Here is a 21,421-nt window from a genome sequence, read left to right as displayed (position 1 = left end):
AGAATGAGACGTCCTGGAAAGGGCTTTCCTTCCCTGTCCCTCTTCAAGTTCTGCTCTGGAAGGAAAGCCCTTCTGCCTCACACTTCCCTCATCAGGAAAAACCCCTCGTCGTCCTGGTGACATCGCTCTGCTCGTCCAGATGCACACCCCATCATCTCACGGCGAGGACGGGCCAAGAGCTTCTCGAGGGGGGAGCAGGGGCCCTGTCTATTCCTTTGGGAAACCCCGCGGCCCCAGAGTGGGCGCCGTCCTTGTCTCTACTGCCATGTAGCAGGTTCCCGCAAATCCAGATGCATAAAACAACATCCATCTATTAGCTCACAGTTCGTTGGGTCCAAGTCCTGGGTGGGCTTGACTGGGGTCTCTGCTCGGGGCCCCCAAGGCCAAAACTGAGGCGGTGGCTGGGCTGGGCTCCTCTCTGGAGGTTCTGGGCAGGAATCTGTCTCCAGGCTCGTCCGAGCTCCCAGCAGAGCCGGTTCCCTCCAGCGGCTGGCCTGAGGGGCCCCATTCCTCGCTGGGTGTCAGGAGGGGGTCCCTCCCAGGAGGCTCCCCCACACCTCTGCTCACAGCCCCCTCCATCGTCAAAGCCAGCAGCGGTACACGGAGTCCTCTTTGGGCCTGGACTCTCTGCCTTTCCTCCTGTCACCAACCAGATACAATCCTTTGCTCTCTATAATGGCTCACCCAACTGGGTCAGACCTACTTGGACGATCTCCATTTTTTAAGGTCAACTGACTTGAGGCTTTAATTAACTCAGTAAGATCCCGTCCCGGCAGAGCCTAGATGCACACTGAACTGAATACCCAGGAGGGGGACCCCAGAAGAGCCTGTGAAGATACTGGCTGCCAGGACCCCCAACAGGGGGGACCTGGGACCCAGGGAGAGGCTCGGCCCATGGCCGGCCGGGATCATGGAATTCACAGTTCTGGAAGACACGCAGGTGGCTGGCCCGGTGTGTGTGTGTATGGGGTGGGGGAGATCTAGGCTCCGGGGTGGGGGGGCGAATGGCAGGGTATGTGTGTGTCCCACTGGCCAGCCCACAACCCCTTTACCCACTAGGGACGCTGGCACTGGCATCGGCAAGCGGTTTTGTAAGGACACGTGGTTTCACAGCAGCGACCGCTCGTGGTTTCACGCAGCTCGCCTTGCAGGCTGCACCACACTCTACCCTCCCAGACCACACGCGGGCGGGCTGCTCCCACGGCACAGAGGAGACGTGCCACTCAGGCTGGGAGGGCATCGGGCTGTGGGGAGGTGGTGAATTCTGGCAGAAATGGAACTATGAAAGACAGCCCCACCACGCTGGGGTGGGAATCACCACACAGAGCAATGGATTCTTCCAGAACAATGTTGTCACAAGAGGGTACATGGAAGCTTGTGGGGGTGGGGGCCTGAGAATGGGGCCGAGTTCCATCCAGCTGGAGCTCGGTGGGAGAGGAGCTGGTGACCGGAGCTGGGCTGGCAGAAGCCCCCTGGGGAGCCAGGCCTCAGGCTGCCTGTCACTCACCCAGAGGCCGGACAGCAGGGCCGTCCAGATGTTTAGCGAACGTGCTTCCGAAAGCCCCACCCGTCCCTGCGTGTTGGTGGCAGTAAATTTTGACTGTGCTTCTCAAAGGCCACTCCATACAGCAAAAGCAAAACTTCTAACCGGCTCAGCACTGTCTGGGGAAATGCATGTGATTTGTGTTTTAAATGTAAGTCTATCAATAATTCAGATTTGAGAAGCAAACACTTGTAAGACTAGCATTAATATTTAAGGCTGCTCTCTGAGAGCGTGGAGGAGAGAAGCCCGGCCGCGGGGACTGAGTCCCTGCGCATCTGCAGCAGACGATGCTGGAAGCCATGACCATGGATGACAGTGGTCACGGTCCTTGAGCGGAACACTGCTCCCGGCCAGCCCCGAGAAGGAAACGATTCCAGGGAGCAGGGACAGGCCTGCAGGGAACCATCCCTCCTCCGGGTTTGGACTCCAGGCTCTGGCCATGGGGCAGCACAAAACAAAGGGACCTGTGATTAGGGCTGGCGACAGGGACTGAGCACGGCCACCAACAGGCCCCACTGACAGCCTTTTTGCCAAGCAGCCTGATTTCTGGTGGGTCCTTCCTCAGAACCACCCTGCCCTCTAGGGACGGCACCAAGGACGCCTGAGCCAGGCAGGTCTGCACGGAACATGGCAGAGACGACCGTGTCCCACAGTCCCAAGGCCAGGATGAGCTCTGGAGCACATCCACAGCAAGAAGCGGAGCTCCACGGCGGGTGAGCGGCCCCAGCACCTTGCCACCAACAACCCAGCTGGCAGGGCCCCCTTGGAAAGTGCACAGCTCACTAACCTTCTCCCGCGGCGCACAATCCAGGCAGGATGACGGCGGGGGCTCTGACCTGTGTTACAAAGTGGCCACCACCCCCCCACCCCCCAGCGGCTGGGCGTCCTCACCCCCCCAGTCCTCCCTCCCTCCCCTCTGTCACCCCCCAGCCTCCACCCCCCACAGGCTTCTGCTATTTAATCTGCAGGCAAAAGTACAAACGCTTCATCTTGTTTAGAATGTGCTGGGCTGTGCTGGAAAGAAACACATTCCTCCCCGAGTGTCACGCTACAAAAATGCCAGAAACGCAGGCCTGAGGGCTTTCATTTTACCGGTAAGTGATTAACCCTCCTCTCCCTCTCTGGCTGCAGAGGGGCCGCCTGGCGTGTGGGAGACGCCCGGGCCAACATGTTCTTCCAGAAGATAGTTTCAGGCCAAGCCTGGCCTCCCCAGCAAACTGCTGATGAAATGATAAAAAAATACAAAAATAGCAATAAAAATCTGCCTCCATGCACAAAAACAGTGTTGAGGGCCCTGAAGAGAGGGGAAGCCTGAGGGGTTTGTTTTCAAGGAACAGGGCAGGTAGGAGGGTGGGGAGAACACGGGCAGCCCTGTGGCGTAAGAAATACAAAGGGGTCTCCTGGAAGAAGCAGAAGGGTCCCCAGCAGAAGCCTCCAAACCTATAAGCAGGGAAGAGACCGGGGGGTCCGGAAGCAGAGCAGTGTCCCAGGGTCTGGACAGAGAGGCCTGAGGCAGAGCCGTCTTGTCCCTTGACTTCCAGCAGCCCACCGGCCCCATGAAGAGGACGACGGCTGCCTCCGAGGGGCGGCGTTCCAGCGAGAGGGCCGCCGAGGCCCCTGCCCACCCGGGCCTCCGCAGCCTCCTAGCTCCCCTCGCCCCCAGCAACTGGTCTCCAATGTAGAAAAGTTAAGTTTCCAAGAAATACGTGCTGAGCGAGACCATTTCAACTCGTAACACACATCAGAGACCGGGGATGGATAAAAAAGTGAGGAAGAGAGAAGATGGACGGACGCGTGAGAAGATTCAGGATCTAACAAGGTCTAAGGGGCCCCTCGTGCCAAGCTGCCCGGCAGATCCCCACCCCGATCTGAGGAATTAAGGAATCACAACACCCCCCGCCCCCCATGAAACACAGAGAAGCAGGCAATACGGAAATGCCCAGTCTTGGCGACACGGAGGAGATCTTCCACGGATAAAAAGAAAATGACCTGAAACCAAGAAAGGTTGCTTTTAGGTGAAAAACAAGATTTCAGATTCGAAACCGGAACGACACGACGTTGCTGGAGGGGACGTCCGGCCGCAGCCCAGGCAGACGGCCCAGACTGAGCGGGCCGGGCGGGGGACGTGCCCCCCGGGGACCGGGGAGCCAGGGTGGCCGGGAGAACCAGCGAGGGAGGCTCATGCAGGGAGCCCCCCGCCCCAAGGCCAAGGAAGGCATCAGTGGAAGGACGGAAGGGTGAGGACGGCACGGAAGTCCTGCCCTTGGAGACGGCCAAGCCTCAGACGGAAAACACACAAGATGGGGAAAAGGGCCAGTGAGGTATGTCGGAAAAAAGGATGCATGCACTTGAACACAGAGGAAAAAGAACGATTTAAGTTGAAATACACAGAGATAAAAAGGGATTTGAAACGATCACGAGAGCATCTGTGAGCTGCGGGACGGCACGCTCGGGCTCAGGTGCTTGTAACTGGAGTCCCAAGAGCGGCGGGGGAGATAGCAGGAGAAACATCCAAAGAATGGAAAGCTGGTATTTCTTATAAACATGATGAAAACCATAAGCCCAAAGATTAAGAAAGCTAAATGAACACCAAGTACGATAAACATAAGGAAACCATCCTCAGGCAAACCATAACCCAACTGTTCAACACCACTTACAGCAAGAAAAACCTAAACCAGCCAGATAAAAGAGGTGTTTTGCACAGAAGGAGGGAGACGAGGATGACACCGAGTTTCTCACACGAGCCTATGCCAGTGAGTGCGTTCAGGACAGCAGAGAAGACCACAGGTCCCCATCCCGCACGAACCAGCTACAAGAATCCGCACACAAAATGTTAGCAAATCAAACCCCACCGCAAACAAAAAGTGTCTTACGTCATTATCCAAGCGTGGTTTGTCTCAGGAATGAAAGGCGGGCTTCACTCCAGAACACCAAACAATGTAACTCACCCCGTGAACAAACTAACAAGGAAAAACCAGACTGTCATCACGCTAGATGTCACCAAGGTATTGGACAAAACCCAGCACCCATTCTTCATAAAACACTCAGCAAACTTGGAGCAGGAGGCACTTGCTCCAGCTGATCAAGGACGAGCGTGAGAACTTGCGCGGGCTCAGGAAGGAATGAGGAAAGACGAGTTCTTTGTGCAGTCGGGGAACAAAGCTGTGCCCTCTCACCACTTCCATTCTGCCTCAGGCTCTACGTGTGATACACGTCTGAAACAGTGCAAGCAGGCAAGAAAAGGAGTTCTCGTTCCGTGCCCTATCACTGAGCAATTCGAAACTGAAACAGAAACCCCCGTCGACGTGGGCACAAAAGGTACAAAATACTTAGAGATAAATCTGTCCACGGCCCGTACACGGACGATAACAGAGGAACGCTCCATGAAATGAAAGGAAAGACAAGTAAATGGACGGAAGCTCAGTGCTTGTGGGTCACAAGACTCAAGATGCTGCCGGCTCTTGCCAGACAGATCTGCAGATCTGATGCACCCCAGGCAAGTCCCCGTCGGGCTTCTCCGTACAGCCAGGCAGGCTGATCGTGTAACTCGTGTGGAAATAAATGCAGAGAACCCGCAGGAGCCAAAATTATGCTGGAAAAGAGGAACAACGTAGGGAGACGAGCGCAGCCTGATGTCAGGACGCAGCGGCAGGAGTCAAGACAGGACGGAACCGGCGTGGGAGCAGGTAGGTCGACGGGCCGGCACGGAGTCTAGAAACAGACGCCCCCCGCATGCACAGAGAACTGATTTTTGGCAAAGGAGCACGGGCCCCCCACTGGAGGAAGGACAGTCTTTTCAACAAAGGTGCTAGAACAACCAGACCTCCATTAGCTGAAAAATACGTAAGTAACTAAGTAATCACCACGACGGATTAAGTAAGAAGCATGTGTGAAGTTACATCACACGGCACTTCATGCAGTATGCTCATTCCCTTTCTTCTTGGATTCCAAAAACACAACACGACGATCTCCTCCCCTGCACCAGGAAAGTCTCTGCATCCTTCCAGGGACTGATTTTTGTGCTCTTAGTAAATTCTAAAAGCACTGTGCTCCCCCCCGTGGCTGTCACCGGCCCAACCTCCCCCTCATCACACGCCACGGTCCTCGTCATCTTCCCAGACTGGATAATGCCTTCCTGCCACAGGGCCTTTGCACATGCCATCCTTACGGCTGGGAAACTGCTTGACACTCCCAGGCCCTGCCCATGGCTGATCTCCATCCACCACCTCTGATCCCAGTGTTAACATCATTTCCTCGAGAGCCTTTACCCTGCTCCCCCACCACTTCCAACACGGGAATGAGGGGTCCCCGCTAGTGTGTTCATAGCTTCCTGATGTCCCCCCTTGGAACACATTACCATTTTCATCCTGCATTGATCGCATGACTGCCTGTCTGTTCTCTCCCTCGCCGCAAGGACAGCTCCTTCATGGACGGCGACTGTTTGGCTCACTGATGTGCTCTCAGTCTCTGGCTCATGCTAAGCAAGTAACAGGGGATTCACAGCGAGACATGCACTCCGCCTCCTGTAATGTGGTTTCCCTTCATCCATGAAGACTCGGTGCTCAAGGCCCGGGAGCTGGCGGTCCGGAGAGGGGGCCCAGAGGCGTCCCGCCCCAGCCAGAGCCTCAGCTGCTCTCGTGGGCACGCCTGGGGGTCGCCATCTCCACCTGTGGCTGGCTCCCAGCCTTGCGGGCCTGTCGTGGACACTGCTGGTGTCCCAGGCGGATCCCCGGGCCCCCCGGGCCAAGCTGACCAGCAGATCCCCACCCCGGTGCCGACGGGGCTTCAACTCACTGCTCACACCGCCTCTTCTCAGATGCTTGTCCCTGAAGCTACTTGGAAGCGGCCTGGCTTGTGGATGCCTGGGAGCGTCACCCACCCCTCAGGGGTCTGTGACCAAGGACAGCCCGCTCTCTTGCCTCCGACGGGACAGCCTGTAGAGTAACGTAGCCCCGACTCCCTGCAGCATCCGGCTGAGGCTGGACCTTTCCTGAACCGCATCTTGGCTGGTTCCTCCCCTGACCTGCTCGGCTTCCCCCCGACCATTCCCCGAGGGGGCACTACTCTCCAGAAGCGCGCACACAAATGTCCACGCAGGCTTGGTGTCCAGAAACTCGGCCAGGCGAAGGCTGTTGGCCACGAGGAAAGGAGGGTAGCCAGTTCCGACTGAGCTCTGGGCCTGCTGGCTCAGGCACCGTCCTCACGCCACCCCTGAGCAGGAAACCGGGGCCCCGAGATTGGGTGGTCTGGGATAAAACCAGGCCCCGTGGCAGCCTCTGGCTCCAAAGCCCATGGTCTTGACTTGCCCCCCGAGTCCATACGTGTGCACACTGGGTGGTATGTGTCCATTCCTAATCCCGTCCCGCAGTGTCAGCTGGGCTGTCGGGCACAGAGACGGGTGACCAAGAGGGACTTCACACCGAGCACAAACCTATCATCCCAAGCAGACGGGGCTGTCTCCTGACACGACCAGCTCTGTCACTGTGTGCACCCAAAAGAGGCCAGGTGGGGACTTTCTAGGTGCTTCTGCAGGGAGCACGTGACCCCCAGAAGACCCAGTCCACGGGAGCTCTGAGGACCCCACGACACGGGGCTCTCATGAGTCTAGGTCCTCAGAACGTGTGCACTTGAGCCAAGGTTAACGAATGACATTGTAAACAGCTCACTGGAGACTAATTTCTGTCATCGCCAGGAAGGGGGAAACTGAAAGCCATCCGTCGGTCACCGCCTGAGTCAACGGCTGGCAGGCAAGGCTTTGCGTTGGTGTATAAGAAAAGGATCCACAAAAATAAAGGACAAACTGAATGCAGATGTTTGCCTCAATTAGCTTCCACGGAGGAAGCAATAAACAGGAAAGATCACGGCTGTACGTGCATTTTTATTTCACCGTTGGGTGTGAATCATGACATTTCAGAGAGAAATATGTCTCTTTTTTTAGTAAGGCCGAAGGAAACTATTTTAATTTTCTTGATCCTGGTGCAGTTTCTGCAATCAAGTTATTTTTAACCGAAGCATTACCAAACACAGCCGTCACGTGAGAATATTACTGAAACCCGCGTCACGCCAGGAAGAAGCAATGATTCCATTTGTCTTTTCGTTTGCCCTAAAGTAACTCAAAATAATTGTATCTGCCTCAAAACTATCCTACCAGTAGGTTATTTTTGTCATCGTTTCCTTTTACAGATGGAGAAAAAAAGTCTTTGTTTACTTCTGGAGCATCAGAGTTAGGACAAAAGATGCTTGGTTAAAAATTCATCGCTTGCAAGGAGGGTTTAAAAGCTCGTGCTGCTCATTTTTCAACATTGTTGCTGACTGATGACATTGTTAACATTTTGTTTCTTTTTTGTTCTGACCTTGTTGAAATTTCTGTCCTGCTATAAAAAACAATTCGGACTGTCTTCTTTCATTTCATTTCGGGTTTTTGTTTGTTTTTTTGGTGTGGGTACGGTAGTTCACAACCTTTGGCTGACACCGAAATCATCAGGGCTGCTTTCAAAGGTACCGACGCCTGGACTTTGCCACAACAGGGTCGAGTTCCAAGACACGGGCCGGAGCGCCCGCCCTGGAAGGTCTGTGAGAGCCAGGGGAGTCCTGATGTGTGCCCAGACGGAGACCCGCTGCTGTAGGGCTGCGGATCTTCAACACTTACTCACGACGAAGCTGCTGGCTTTCAAGCACGACCTGGATGTTGCCCCTTTCAAGGAGAGCCACGTACACAGAGGGGAGCACAGAGCACAGACCTCGCGAAGGGATTCTTAGCGCTACAGAGGAACGCGCCAACGGTCCGGGGAGGGGTGAAATCTCTGGGCGAACTTGGAGCCAGACTGAGAGTTCCCAGTTCACGGTACACGCGTGGGTAAGGGGATGGCAAATACGAATACTGACGCATTTGAGAGCGCTTAACCCCATCCCCGCCTTATTCAGGCCCCGCTCACTGCTCTCGGGGGCTGCCAGCAGGTGCTTCCCTGCCTGGACGCTGTGGAGCCCGCGCCCCCTTCTCTGGGGGTTCCTGACGGAACAACAGCACGACTCAGGTGTGGCCGGGAGGGCTCTGGGCTCCCCGGCTCACCCACAGTGAACCCCAGCCTCGCCTGACTCCCCTAGAGCCCCACTGTGAAGGGGGCTGCGGGCCCCTCTGTGACTTCTGGCACAGGGTGTGCTCCGTGGCCCGTGGGCCGTCCGGTCTCGGCCGCCACTAGCACGTCAAGCCTTGCAGAGCCTGGCACGCTCCCGTGTCAGACCCCCGACCCTGACCGGCTGTGAGTCTGGGCCACACGTGCTAGGGCCTCAGGCATAGGAGGTAAGGACAGGAAGAGAGAGGGGTTTGCGCCCGGTGACAGCGCAGGGTGCCATGCCCTGCGTCACGGCCCAGCTGCAAGGGAAGCCTCGGGAAACGGGGCACAGCGCCTGGCATCCGCGAGCCGACACCTGCTAGGCCCTCCATCCAGACGCTGGCTCTGTACATTGGAGACTGGCAGAACGGGACCTGAGTGGCCCAGATCCCTGTCGCAGCAGAAGAGGTCCCAAGCTGGGGGCCAAACTTCCCCTCACCCACCCACTGTCCGCTGTGTGCCCCTGCCGCCCCACCTCGGGCATCCCAGCACACCCCCCCGCCCCCGGCTTGCCCCGAACCCTGCCTCCGGACCTGCCCTCAGCCTACAGCGGCGACCTTCTACCGTTCTCTGCAGACACGGTCTCGGCCCTGGCTCTGGACTATGTCTGGCCCTGATTCTGTCCACAAAGACAGTGCCGAGTGGCAGGTGCGGCCCGAGGAATGACCCAGGCGTCACGCAGTGAATCATGTCAGAAGGAATGGAGGTGAGGGGCTGGAGTGAGCGTGGGGGGGGGGGTGCGCAACCAGCAAAGAAGCACTTCTGAGAAACCAAACACTCCCACCAGAGCTGGCTGGGGGACTGACGTCCAGGTCCCACCAGATCCTAGAGGTGCGGAGAAGCAGGGGAGAAGGTGTGCTCCTTATCCCGCCTCGGGTGGGCCTCACCCCCCTGCCCACAGAGGACAAGCAGCGGCAGGTGCTTGGCAGGAGGAGGAAGCAGGGTCAGGAGAACGTGGCAGAGGAGCGGACATGATGACACCCGTGGTGCACTCTCCGTGATGCTCGCACCTAAGCGAGCGCTGTGTGAGGGTGGGGAGGGGCCTGGGAGACCCTCACCTGGGGCTGTGACCCTGACAGACGGCCCCGGGCACCCCCACTTCCCAGCTGGGCACACACAGCACGTCCTGCCCTGCAGTCACGTCTGTCCACGAGCACGGGCTGAGGGGTCTGCAGGCGCCCACAGGTGATGCAAACGCATCCGCGACGGGGGTGGTCTCGTGGCCCGGTTCGACACGGCACGTTGGGGCCACTGAGAAGGAGCCTCCTGCTCTCACCGCAGCTGAATGCATTTCCGGCAGAAGAGATGCGTCAGACACAATGGGGCTGGCAAGGCAGGGTCCCCAAGGACCCTCAACACTCAGCTCTCTTAACGTCATTCGGGTAGAGAGAGGGCCGCGGCGAGTGGACTGGCTTCCCTGCTGCCAGTCCTGCGCGAGAACCCGAGTCCCCACTACCGCTGCCCCGGGCTGCACAGTGTGCCCCAAAATGCATGTCTCCCTAGAACCTGCGACTGTGGTCTCGCCTACAAACAGGGTCTCTGTAGACATAAACCGGTTCAAATGACTCAGAACGGGTTGGGGACAGGTCCTGAAGACAAGAGGACAATCTGGACCCAGAGACACAGGGAGAACGCCGTGCGTGGCCGAGGCGGAGACAGGAGGGACGGGTCTAGAAGCCGTGAGCGTCAGCACTGCCGCCGCCCCCCCCCCCCCCGGGTACCAGGAGAGAGGCACAGAGCAGAAGCCCCGCAGAGCCTACAAACTGCAGCCGGCCGGACCCAGCCTGCTGACACCCTGGTGTCACCCCTCTCACCTCTGGCACCGTGAGAATCCACGCCTGGGGTTTTTAGCTGCCCGGTTTGTGCTGAGGGCAGAGCCCTACAGCGCCCCAGCCCCAGCATCCTGTCCCTGCTGCATACTGTCAGCGACCTCACCACCTCGACACCCCCCCAGCTGCTCCCGCCCCCTTACAACCCATTCTGCACCCTGCAGCTCGGTCACAGGTCTCCTCGGGCGTTCACGGCCATGGGACCAAAGGTCCACTCTCCCCACCCTCTAGCATGTCCCACGGCCCCCTCCAGCTCCTCACACACTCCCGAGGGCCCCGTCCCACCTGCCAGACAAGCCTGGTCCCATATTACTTGTCGTCAAAGCCCCATGGACTTTTCCTGACTAACACATATCACGATGTGTGATGTGTGTTCTACGTGATTATCTCTTTGGAATCTCTCTTCACTCCTAGACCATCAACTCCCCGAGAGCCAGACGGCACCAGCCAGAGCTCTACATCCCCAACATTCTGCACAGCACCCACACAAAGTGAGTTAGAACTCAGTCCACATGTGCTGGATGGGTGGGTGCGTGAAAAAGCGGAAATTCAGCATGTCGGCACGCCCTCCTGCTCCTCCGGACCTGTGATGTTCTCTGCAGGCTGGAAGGCAGAATGCCGTCCCATGACCCCTGGGCAAAGCTGGGAAGGCTCAAAGTCTACCGGCCTTCCCTTGGCAGCAGTGCCAAGACCCTCTGGCCCATTCGAGAGGCGTAAGAACACAGAGCAAAGTGAGACAGACGGTCTGAAAGACCACCAGTGTTTCAATACAATTTCCCATCACTGAAAAGTGACAGCAAGCTCTACATTCCCCAAACACTCTCCTTAACACCACCCCAACGGGTCACTCATGCACACTTCAGGGCAGTCCTACGGGGCTACAGTGCCGCCCGCACTTACAGATGAGGAAACTGAGGCCCGGGGGTGGTCAAGTAACTGACCCAAACTAAACGGCCAGTAACTGGCACCAGGTCCCTCTGCCTCCAAGTGCAGGGACACTTCCACCACCGGCGCTGCCTCCCCTCTGCCCCCTAGCCCACCCCAGCCTAACCCGAGTCCCCGGAGAGCGTGCGCACGGGGTGGGGGGGGGGCGTGGAGAAGCGGGCCCTGCAGCCGGGTCTGCCACGGGCACATGGACTCTGCTCCCACCCCTTTATCGGCTGGGACCCCAGAGGGAGCCTGAACCCAGCCGCCCCAGCTGGAAGTCTGTCCAGATCCATGAAATATCTCTCCACATACAATATGAGAGCAAAAGACAAACAGTGCGGCAGCTTAGCATGCTGTGCACGAAGCAAAAAAAACAAGCCAGGTCATATCAATATTGAGCCACGAGAAAGGACTGAACGGACGCCCGAGCAACGTCTGGGGAAAGACATCGAAGCAGGCTGCCGTTTCTAGCGGGGAAGTCACCGGGACGGTTCCAAAGATGACCAGCCCGTGACTCTCAGCCTTCCCCCTCGTGCGTTTCCGGAACACCTCGGGCGACACAACTCCCAGAGCTTTCTGCGGCGGCCCGAGTGTTTGCTCCGCCGTTGGGCAATTACCAAGGGGCCGAAATCAAATAAACATGCTTTTCTCGCCACTAAAACACTTTATTTCTATTTCAAGCAACAGAAACTCAATAACACCGCTAATAGCTGACTCAGATAAAACCAGGATTTTTTTTTCCATTTATATGTGTTACCTAATAAGGCAAGGAACGGACGGCGGAGTGTGTTTTGGATTTCAGACTTTGGCATCAGTCCAAGGACAAAGCCCGGGTGTTGCAAAGAAAATAAGCTATCTACTTGCAAGTATGGTTTTCATGAAGTTACCGTCTTGACGGACAGTTGGAAAGAGACGGTCTTTTGTCCGGAACTGATACCGCAGGGCTGGACTTCACAGGTCACAGAGCCCCTGAGGGACCAGTGATCTGCCTGTCATTCTTCCCCTGAAAGGCTTAATGGTGCAGCTGAGGTCAACCTGGTTTGTTCCTCACCGTCTTCTGCAAAGTGTCCCGAACGGGCTGAGCCGGAAGGCGGATGCCGGCCGGCTGCTATCCCAGGCCATGCACACCAGGCGCTGTCCCAGGCCATGCACGCCGGGCTCAGTGGCATCGTGCACAACTGGGCTCATTTCTGCTCTAGCCTGGGTCCTCCAGCCCTCGGTGCCTGGCTCTCCTCCCGCTCTGTGCTGGCAGCCAGCTGTCTACCCTGCAAAGCTCCTCCTGGTCCCGGGGGCAAGTCTGTGACAAGTGGACGTGCAGAGCGAGGTCCCAGGGCTGGTGCAGGGAGCGACGGACAGCAAGCACGAGAGACGGCTCGTGCTCCGACGGCTCTCCCCACATTCTGGCCCCGCCTGAGACCCCTGGCCAACGCGGGCAGTCGAAGGCTGTCCCCAGCCCTAGCGGCTGCCAGCCCCCAGCACACCTTGCTGAATTCCTCAGGGCACACATCTCGTGTCTGTGCATATAAATCACTCGGGGGTCTTTACAACGATGTGGGGCTGAGTCAGGCACCCCGGGATGAGGCCTGTGGTTCTGTATTTCCCCGAGGCTCCCGGACATGCAGGCACTGCCGGCCCGCGGGGCGCCCACTGGATCCTGCCAGGCGTTACCTTCCAGGCACCGACACACACTTGCCCTGAGGTTCAGCCGACACACTTCACGAGCCTTACGCTCCCACCTCCCCGAGGAGGAAAGTTCTAGTCGGAGATGGGAAAACCCGACAAGGGCAAACAGGGGTGGACTCAGTCCAGGTGAAGGGGGGTCGAGTGCCGGGGCGGGGGCCCTAGACCGGCGGTTGTCAAACTTCAAGCGTGCGTCAGTACGACACGGGGGGCGAGTCGAAATACAAATCACCGGAACCTCCAAGCTCCGGATGGGGTAAGTCCGGGTTCCCGCCGAGAATGTGTGTCCCCGACAGGCTCACGGGTGACGCTCAGGCAGCGAGACCAGAGATCACGCGGGACCCAGAGGCCAGAGTTCTGACACTGTTCACCGTCCGTACGCCCTGAACCCCACTGACTGTTGTCTACCTGCCCCTGTGTCAGGAGCCCCAAAGGCCCAAGCTGACCACTTTGGCCGGACTGGCCGCTCCGGGCCATGCCGAGGCTCTTGAGGGTGGCCGCAGACACACAGGCTTTGTCTTCACCGACAGCGAGCTCCACTCTGCGGCACCCGTCTGGCCTTAGCTGGGGACCCCGGGCAACTGCCGGGGAGCCCGAGTTTCACGCTCCCCTCCTGTGATGGGGGTCAACTGCTCCCCCTGCACCGGGCTGTGACGAGGCCACGCGAGCAGCGGTTCTCAGCCTGACCTGTGCATCGGAGCCACCTAGGACGCTCTTCTAGAATAATCATGCCCAGCGTTGCCCCAGAGCCCGGGAGGGTAACGGTCACCTCTCCCTGTGTGATTGGTTCTAATGTCCAGCCAAGGCTGAGATCCACTAAACTGGTTTAAAAAAAAAAAAAAAATACCCAGTGTAAAAATGTAGGAGCATCCATGACCGTCGTTAACATCTCGCTGTTAGCATGAATGAGAAACGAACGCAAAATGCACCGAGTCCACAGATGTCTCCTCTCCCAGACGAGGGGGAGACTGGAGCGAATGACCGGCCTGAATCCCTCCTAGAAACAAGGATGACAGGTCAATGAGCAGAGATGCCTGACCAGGGGTCCCCGGGGGCCCGCGCTCATGAGCTGCTATCTGGGCCCAGACCGTGGCCCGGCCAAGTCCTGTGACCCAAGCCTGAAAGCATCTCTGGACGTCGGGAGATGGGGGCCCTTAATCACAGCTGATTGGGACTTGTGACTCATGCACGAGGGGCTTTCCGGCCGGACCCACACGGCCCAGGCTGTCCCCGGATTATCACAAAGAATCTGGGCTGGAAGAGCTAGGAAAGGGGGGTCCGTTGGCTCACCAGCAGCCGGGACCTCCTGTCGCGGGTGGGGAAGGACAGGCTGCATCCCACAAGACCTTTCCACGGCTGTGCAAACACATGTTTGTTGAAGGGATGGATAAATAGTTAAATGAATTAGCAACTGGGTAAAAAAAGGGAGGGAAGGAGGAAAGGGGGAACAGGGCAGGAGGGAAGAATTAATCCTGCTTTGGCTCACAGACATGCCCAGCACCACGCAGCACTAACTATTGCAAAGTTTTTCCCTACACTGAAGCAAAACGCTGACCCAGTTCTTTGAATAAAGCAAGAAGGGAGAGCAGAGGTGCGGTGCCGGGGGAAACGAGCCAAACAAACCTGGCTCCTTACAGTCCATGGGTTACCCTCCTCCACACCCGTGGCCCTGCGGAAAATGGGCACTTCCCACACAGGGCAGTACTCCAGGTCCCGGATGGGAGGGCTCCAGTTCCTGCTCCCCGCGATCAAGGTCTGCCAGAGCTCGGTGGCCTCGGGCCGGGGTGAGGGGGGACCTGGGAAGGCCACGGATGCAGAGAACTCGCTCCCTCTGGGCTCCATCGGGTGGGCAGCTCACAATGCTGCTTGCCCTCTGAACCCCAGCCCTTGCGGCAGGATCACCTGGAAAGCGCCAGGCCTTTCCTCGCCTCCCCTCCTTCCTGACGGCACGTGGGCTGGGGCCTGGGTCACTCAGACGTGCACAAGAGATATATCCACAGCAGGGACGCATCTGGGTGCAGCCAGGAGTTGGGGGACTCAGTGGGTTAAGCCTCTGCCTTTGGCTCAGGTCATGGTCCCAGGGTCCTAGGATCGAGCCCCGCATCGGGCTCTCTGCTCGGCGGGGAGCCTTCTTCCCCCTCTCTCTCCGCCTGCCTCTCTGCCTACTTGCGCTGTCTATCAAATAAATAAATAAGATCTTCAAAAAAAAAAAAAATTCTGCAGCAAACCACCCCCGAACTTGTATGATCCCTCCCACCTTCCATCCCTGACTCCAGCTCCACTCCCAAATCAGGGGCCTGTAACCCAACTATCTTCCCTGGAAGAGGAGAATGTGCCCCCGCATCTGGCAGAAAGCCCTGTCCGTCCCCATAAGGATCACCTCTAACGTCACGGAGGCCAGCTCTCCCCACCGGCCAGTAAGCCTTCCTCTCGTCGGTGACAGTGCCCCGATATCCCGTAGGGAGTCACCTCCCCCCAACTTTTACCCCACATGCCTGGGGTAGAGACGCTGGCCTCACACCCTAGCTGAGACTCCCTGGCCACTGGAGCCGGGCAGGGCAGGGCAGGCGGCCCTCGCAGGACCCAGAGAGCAGGTCCTGCGATATTTGCTGGAACGACTGGAGAAGGCCGTCTGCGTCGGCGTCGGCGTCGGCTTCGGCTTCGGCTTCGGCTTCCTGAGCTGCCCCTGGGAACTTAGAGCTGCTAAGAAACGCCTGTGTTCCATGAGGGGGGCCTGCCCAAGGCTCTGCCCTGCCCAGGCAACCCCCCTTCTAGGTACAGTGTCTACCCCAGAAGAACCACAATCAGGATCTCAAACGGGTGTCTGCACCCCACGTTCACAACAGCCAAAACACAGAAACAAGCCCGATGCCCACGGACAGATGGGGACGGAACAGGAGGAACACGCATACAGTGGTATTACGCAGCCTTGGAAAGGAAGAAATCTCATTTGTGACAGCATGGATGAACTTGGAGGCCCTTATGCTACCTGATGTGAGGCTGTCACAGGAGAACTACTGTACAATTCCCTTCCGGAGACAGCTAAAGTAGCCGCCGCAGAAGCAGAGAAGAGAAGGGCGGTTTCCAGAGGCCGGGGACAGATGATGGGCCTTGGCGCCGAAGGGTCACACAGTCGCAATCACGCCAGGTGGATGCATTCTCGAGTCTACTGGTAACACTGTGTCTGTCGCTAACGGGGCAGGAATGCCTGCTTTGAAACATGATAGGAGGACAGAGCTCCCGACCAGTGTTCTTTTTTTTTTTTTAATTAATTTATTTTTTTAAATTTATTTGACAGAGAGAGAGATCACAGTAGGCAGAGAGGCAGGCAGAGAGAGGGGGGGAAGCAGGCTCCCCGTTGAGCAGAGATTCTGATGCGGGGCTCGATCCCAGGACCCTGAGATCATGACCTGAGCCAAAGGCAGAGGCTTAACCCACTGAGCCACCCAGGTGCCCCCCGACCAGTGTTCTTACCACAAAAACAAGAAAGAAATAGAGAAGAAAAGAAAAAAGCCATAAAAAGACACAAGGAAATTTCTGGAGGTGCAGACATGCTCAGTCCCTTGATGATGGTGATGGTGTCGTGGGTGCATGCGTGTATGCACACTCGTCGAGATCTATGCCCTGAATATGTGCAAGGTTTTGTACGTCAGCATGCCTTAAACCACAGAGCTAGCCCGGACACGGAGGAAAAGATTCTTGTCATCTACTGTGGTTACGTTTTATCGTCACGGCAGACACCAAGTCAGCAAACACAGAGCCGCTGCTCCCGGGGAAACCGGCTCCTGCCGGCCTCTGGACACAGCCTGAGGGTTACCCCCGTGGGTACAGAACCGTGTCTTAGGTGTGTTTCTGTGTAAAGACACCTTACCTAATACTGCTGCCCCCTGGCCCCCGAACTGCCGGCCACCAGCACCGCCCCTCACATCCGGGAGAAGGTGCTTGGACACACGACCACCCCCGCCCCCCAGCAGAGCCCGCACTCAAGGCCACCACCGCCTGCGCTCCGGCTTCTCCCCCAGCTCCCCCCATTTCTTGAATCAGTGCACTGAATTCTACATGGGGGCCATGGGCAAGAGTGGCGAAGGGGAGCTAGGGATTTCCTGGGCGGAGAGAGGGGAAGGAGGGTCAGGGAGAGACCCAGGATGGAGCCTGCCCAGCTCCTTCTCTGCCAGCAACGTTGCTGTGGGTGAGGACGCCACCTTCTCCCCTCCTGGCTGAACCCCGACAGACAGACCTAGCCCACGCTACTGCAAGATGTCCCCCACGAGAAGTCATCACCACCTCTGCAGGGAGGACAGGTGACCCTGCCACCATCCCTGTGACTCTGCACAAGCACCCCTCCCTGGGGGCCCTGGCCCAGGGGAGCCGGCGTGGGAGTCTGTGGGCCCAGTGCTGTCACGAGGCGACTTGCCCTCTCCCACAGAGCCCACTCAATGCCCCACTAGCCAGCCCAAGCCACCTGCCATTCCCACGGACGAGGCCTGGACCCTGCCCGACACGCTCCCGCCCTGACCCCACCGGGGGAGGGGAGCATGGCCCTGCTTGCCAGGCCTGCAGTGAAGGGACAGGAGGGCTTGAGACTCCCATCCAACGACCAAAAGCATCAAGTCATCCCCGAGGTTTGTTATTCTGAGTTTTAGGATAGCTACGTGTTGGCCGGTCCCAGAGCCTGTCCCTGTCCCGTGTCCTGAGAGCCCGCAAAACCCCCAGCCCATCCACCGCACTGAGCTCTTCCAAGCTCCCCACCAGGTCTACGAGCTTTTAGGTTGCAGTGCTGGGAGTCACATCACGTCTCTCCAGCCCTGGGAGAGCCAGTCCCCCCTTCTCCCCTGAGCACAGGACCCCCTCCCTAGCCGGCCCGGCTCCTCGTGAGAGGACCTCAAGCAGACGGAGGCTCAGAGGCCTCGCTGGCCACCGAGTACCAGGTCTTCTGTCTTTCCGGAGGAATGCCTGCACCGCCCCCGCTCAGGCAGCTGGGGCCACCGTCCAGGGCCCACCCCAAGGATACTCTGTCCAAATGGGGTTCACGCTGCCCCTTTAAACTCTGTCATTAAAGTTGCCCAGGGACACAGGGTCCACTGAGCTCTGGTGAGTCAGCTCGCTAAACCCATGGCCAGAGCCTGACCTCCCCATGACCATCGCCTCCCCCCACCCTGCATCTGCCCCAGCCCGGGCTCCTGACTGGGTTTCAAAAAGCCACATCCTGTGGTCAGACGCAGAAGTCTAAGGAAAGTAGGGAAAGGCGGCTCTTTCCGGAGAAGGTGATTTCAGCTGTCAACAGTTCCCGGCTGATTTATTTTCCTTTTCATATCCCTCTGGAAGGCTTAACTTTGTCAGGTGTCTTCCTTAGAATTTCTACGTGGAACTCTCTAACTGGGCTCCAGGCTGGGACAGCAGAGCGCGTCTGAGTCTGTCGTACCGTCATTGTTTGACCCACGCGTGGTGCTCCATGCCGGGCCGGGGGACACGGTTACAGAGACGTGGAGGGGAGCACAGCACAGAGGCCGGCCTCACACCCGAACCCTCCCCTCCCCTCCTCTCATAGGGCACAGACACACCGAGAACACCACTACTGTCGTCCAGAAACAGCTGTATTCTGTCACTGCGGAAAACATGCACTCGGTCTTAGCAGCAGTGCCGTGGGCTGGACTGGGGCCTCGGTCAGTACATTGAAGCCCTAAGCCCCAGAAGCTCGGGACGCGACTGCATCTGGACACGGGGCCTTTAAGGAGGTGATTCCCATTAAATGAAGCCCTGAGAGCGGGGCGTCATCTAGGACTGGTGTCCTTATCGGAGAAGAGATGTGGCGGGGGGCGGGGCACGGCCACCAAGCAGACCCGTGAGGACGCGGCGAGCAGGCGCCGTCGACGAGGCAAAGGGAGAGGCTCAGCAAAAACCAAACCTGCCGACATCAGATGCTTCTAGAGTCCGGAACGGTGAGAAAATACATTTCTGCCGATGAGGCCACCTTCCGAGGCGTTTTTCTCTGACAGCCCGGGAGGACTGATGTAATCAGCCCAGCGCGGACTCTCGTGCCCCAGGCTTCGGCCGAATGCCTGCCTGGGCAGCGAGGCTCGTGGGCTGACACAGAGAACGCAGGCCCGGCTGCTCCCACCACGGCGGGGACCGGACGGCCCAGATGTACCCCGACACCGCGGAACGCGAACATCACAGCACAGTCAGCGCTACCGCAACGGTCGTGCGGAAAATGCGAAGGTGCTCCCGTGCTGGCTATGGGAGAACGATCTGAGTCGAATGTGAATTTTGTGTCTGCTTGGGAATGAGTTTGTTCACAGGGAAGATGAACACAGAGAAGCACACGGGGCCGAACGGAACCGCCTGGGCGCGGAGATGCTCCCCCAGGCCGGCGTGTGTTCTGAGCCCCCATCTGTGCCCGCTGTCCCGGCTCTCTTCTGACCTCCCACTTCCCAGCACCGTCCTCGTACCACCACACAAACACACCAAGGCAACCCTTCCAAGACTCCCCTCCACAAGCAAGTGTCACACCAGCCTCAAGGTCCCGTCTAGGATCCTACTCTTGTTTTTAACTGTCAGGGATCTCTCTTGACTGGGTGGTCCTAACACGCGTCTTCCCCACAATGGTTTTTATCTCATGAGTCTGCATACTGCAGTTACTTCCAGGAACGTGCACGTTGCATTATAGCAGAACTGACTTTATTTAAATGGTGCAGTAATGAACTTCCTGGTAGGGAGCTGAAGCTTAAGTAATAAACGCCCTGATCATGATCACACGTAATTAAACACTTGAGGCATAAACCTCATTACAGACTACGTGGTTCTGGCCAACGTACCGATATCGCCTCCTAGTGACCACATCTCCTAACTGCAGGTAAAATACAGAAAAAAATGAATTTTAAAAATTCATGTAATAAAAATGACTTTTAAAAAATGTTATGGGGTAAATGAAGCCATTGCACCAACCAAGTCAAAGGCAAGTACAATTGACATCCAAATATGATCTGTTTACTGAAAGACATTTGTCTCCAAGGTCAAACGGCCTCGTGGGGGGAGCCACACCGACCTGTCATGGAGGTCTCTGAGGTGCACAGCTGCTCTCGGAGCTTGTCCACGTCGTCAGGGTGCACCTGTTCGTACAGGGTGCTCCCAAACCACTCTGACTGGGGCTGGTTCAGCACAGGGGTGACGGAGTCAGACACGTAAATCACCCGTCCGGTCTCGGCCGCCACCACGAACAGAAAGCCGTCTGCTGCTTCGAGAATGAGGTGCTTCAGTTCCTGGGAAGAAAAGATCGAGAGGAGGACTGAGCGCGGACGACCCCCGTCTAATTAAATTTGCACTTCAGCAACCTTCCACTTTTGCTCCCTCGTTGTGATACGCAACTAGTTTTAGAAACTTTGATTCCTTTTTATAACTGAAAAATAAGCTTAAAAAGACACACAGCTTGTCCCAGCTCTAAGATACAGCTACTGCAAACACGGCTGGCCCTGATTTAACCAGCCCTCTCTTGGAGAGAGAGGAAACTTCCAGCCCAGGGAGCTGATGGAAAGCAAGGAGCGATCACCAGACTGTGTCGGGAGGCCAGAGGTGTGAAACTGCAGCCACGTCCCTGGGGCACGAGAGGGACCCAGCACACAGTGCTCGGTACAAAAGGTGCTGCTGGAAGGAAGGGAGGGGAAGAGAGAGCGGAGAGCGGGGAGGACAGTCTCCCAGCCACTGCTCCCACGCTGGGGGTGCACTCCCGCCCCGCTCCTCCTGCCCTCCCGGCTGAATGCCGGCAGTGGGTACAAGGGTCTCTCCTTACATTGGCACATCTGTCAAACTTCCAGAACTCCTGCACAGGCTCTCAGAGCAATGCTGGGGGACGGCCCGGCACCCCCCATTGTCCGTATCTCCTACAGTGAGGAGAGAGTTTAGCAGCACCAGCCCGGAGGTCACGCGGACTCACCAGGCTCGCGACTGTCAGTACAGGCAGGGAGGAGCTGCTTGGCATTGCTGGGTGGGCAGCAGGACGCCCTGCCATCGTCCCCGGAGGGGCATGAATGGCGCCAAGTCAACTTTGCTAAAAGAAGTCTTTTCTTTGCCTGGAGGCAGCGCACGCGTGGCCGCCCACCGTGTCATTCTCGTGTTAAGCTCAACGCCGTGGCTCCGTCCTCCAGGGCCTGAGAAGCTAATTCCCCCACATGCCCCTGTGCCCTCAGGGGTGCCTCCAAACACCCCAGACGCCGATAACTGATGCCCTTCCGAAGAGCAAAGGTCAGCCGTCGGCAAGCACTTCTTGCCGGGAACCCTTCGTTCAGGTGTCGCCCGATACAGAAGCCTCACGGAAACCCCACACAGACGCCGAA

The 21,421-nt window shown here is 57.6% G+C and overlaps 1 protein-coding gene across 1 annotated transcript in view; it reads right to left on the bottom strand.

Moving 5' to 3' along the window:
- ARNT2 (aryl hydrocarbon receptor nuclear translocator 2) overlaps positions 1–21,421 on the bottom strand; it is a gene marked incomplete at its 3' end in the record, with an annotated part of 141,015 nt that overhangs the window by 66,627 nt on the left and 52,967 nt on the right. Inside the window, exon 5 of the mRNA XM_080808935.1 lies at positions 20,137–20,350. Coding sequence (XP_080665061.1) covers positions 20,137–20,350 — 214 coding nt within the window. The remainder of the gene's footprint in view (positions 1–20,136; positions 20,351–21,421) is intronic.

The sequence above is a fragment of the Martes martes genome (genome assembly GCF_963455335.1).
Source record: "Martes martes genome assembly, chromosome: 7".
Taxonomy (NCBI): Eukaryota; Metazoa; Chordata; class Mammalia; order Carnivora; family Mustelidae; genus Martes; species Martes martes.
This window is presented reverse-complemented; position numbering and strand designations above follow the sequence as displayed.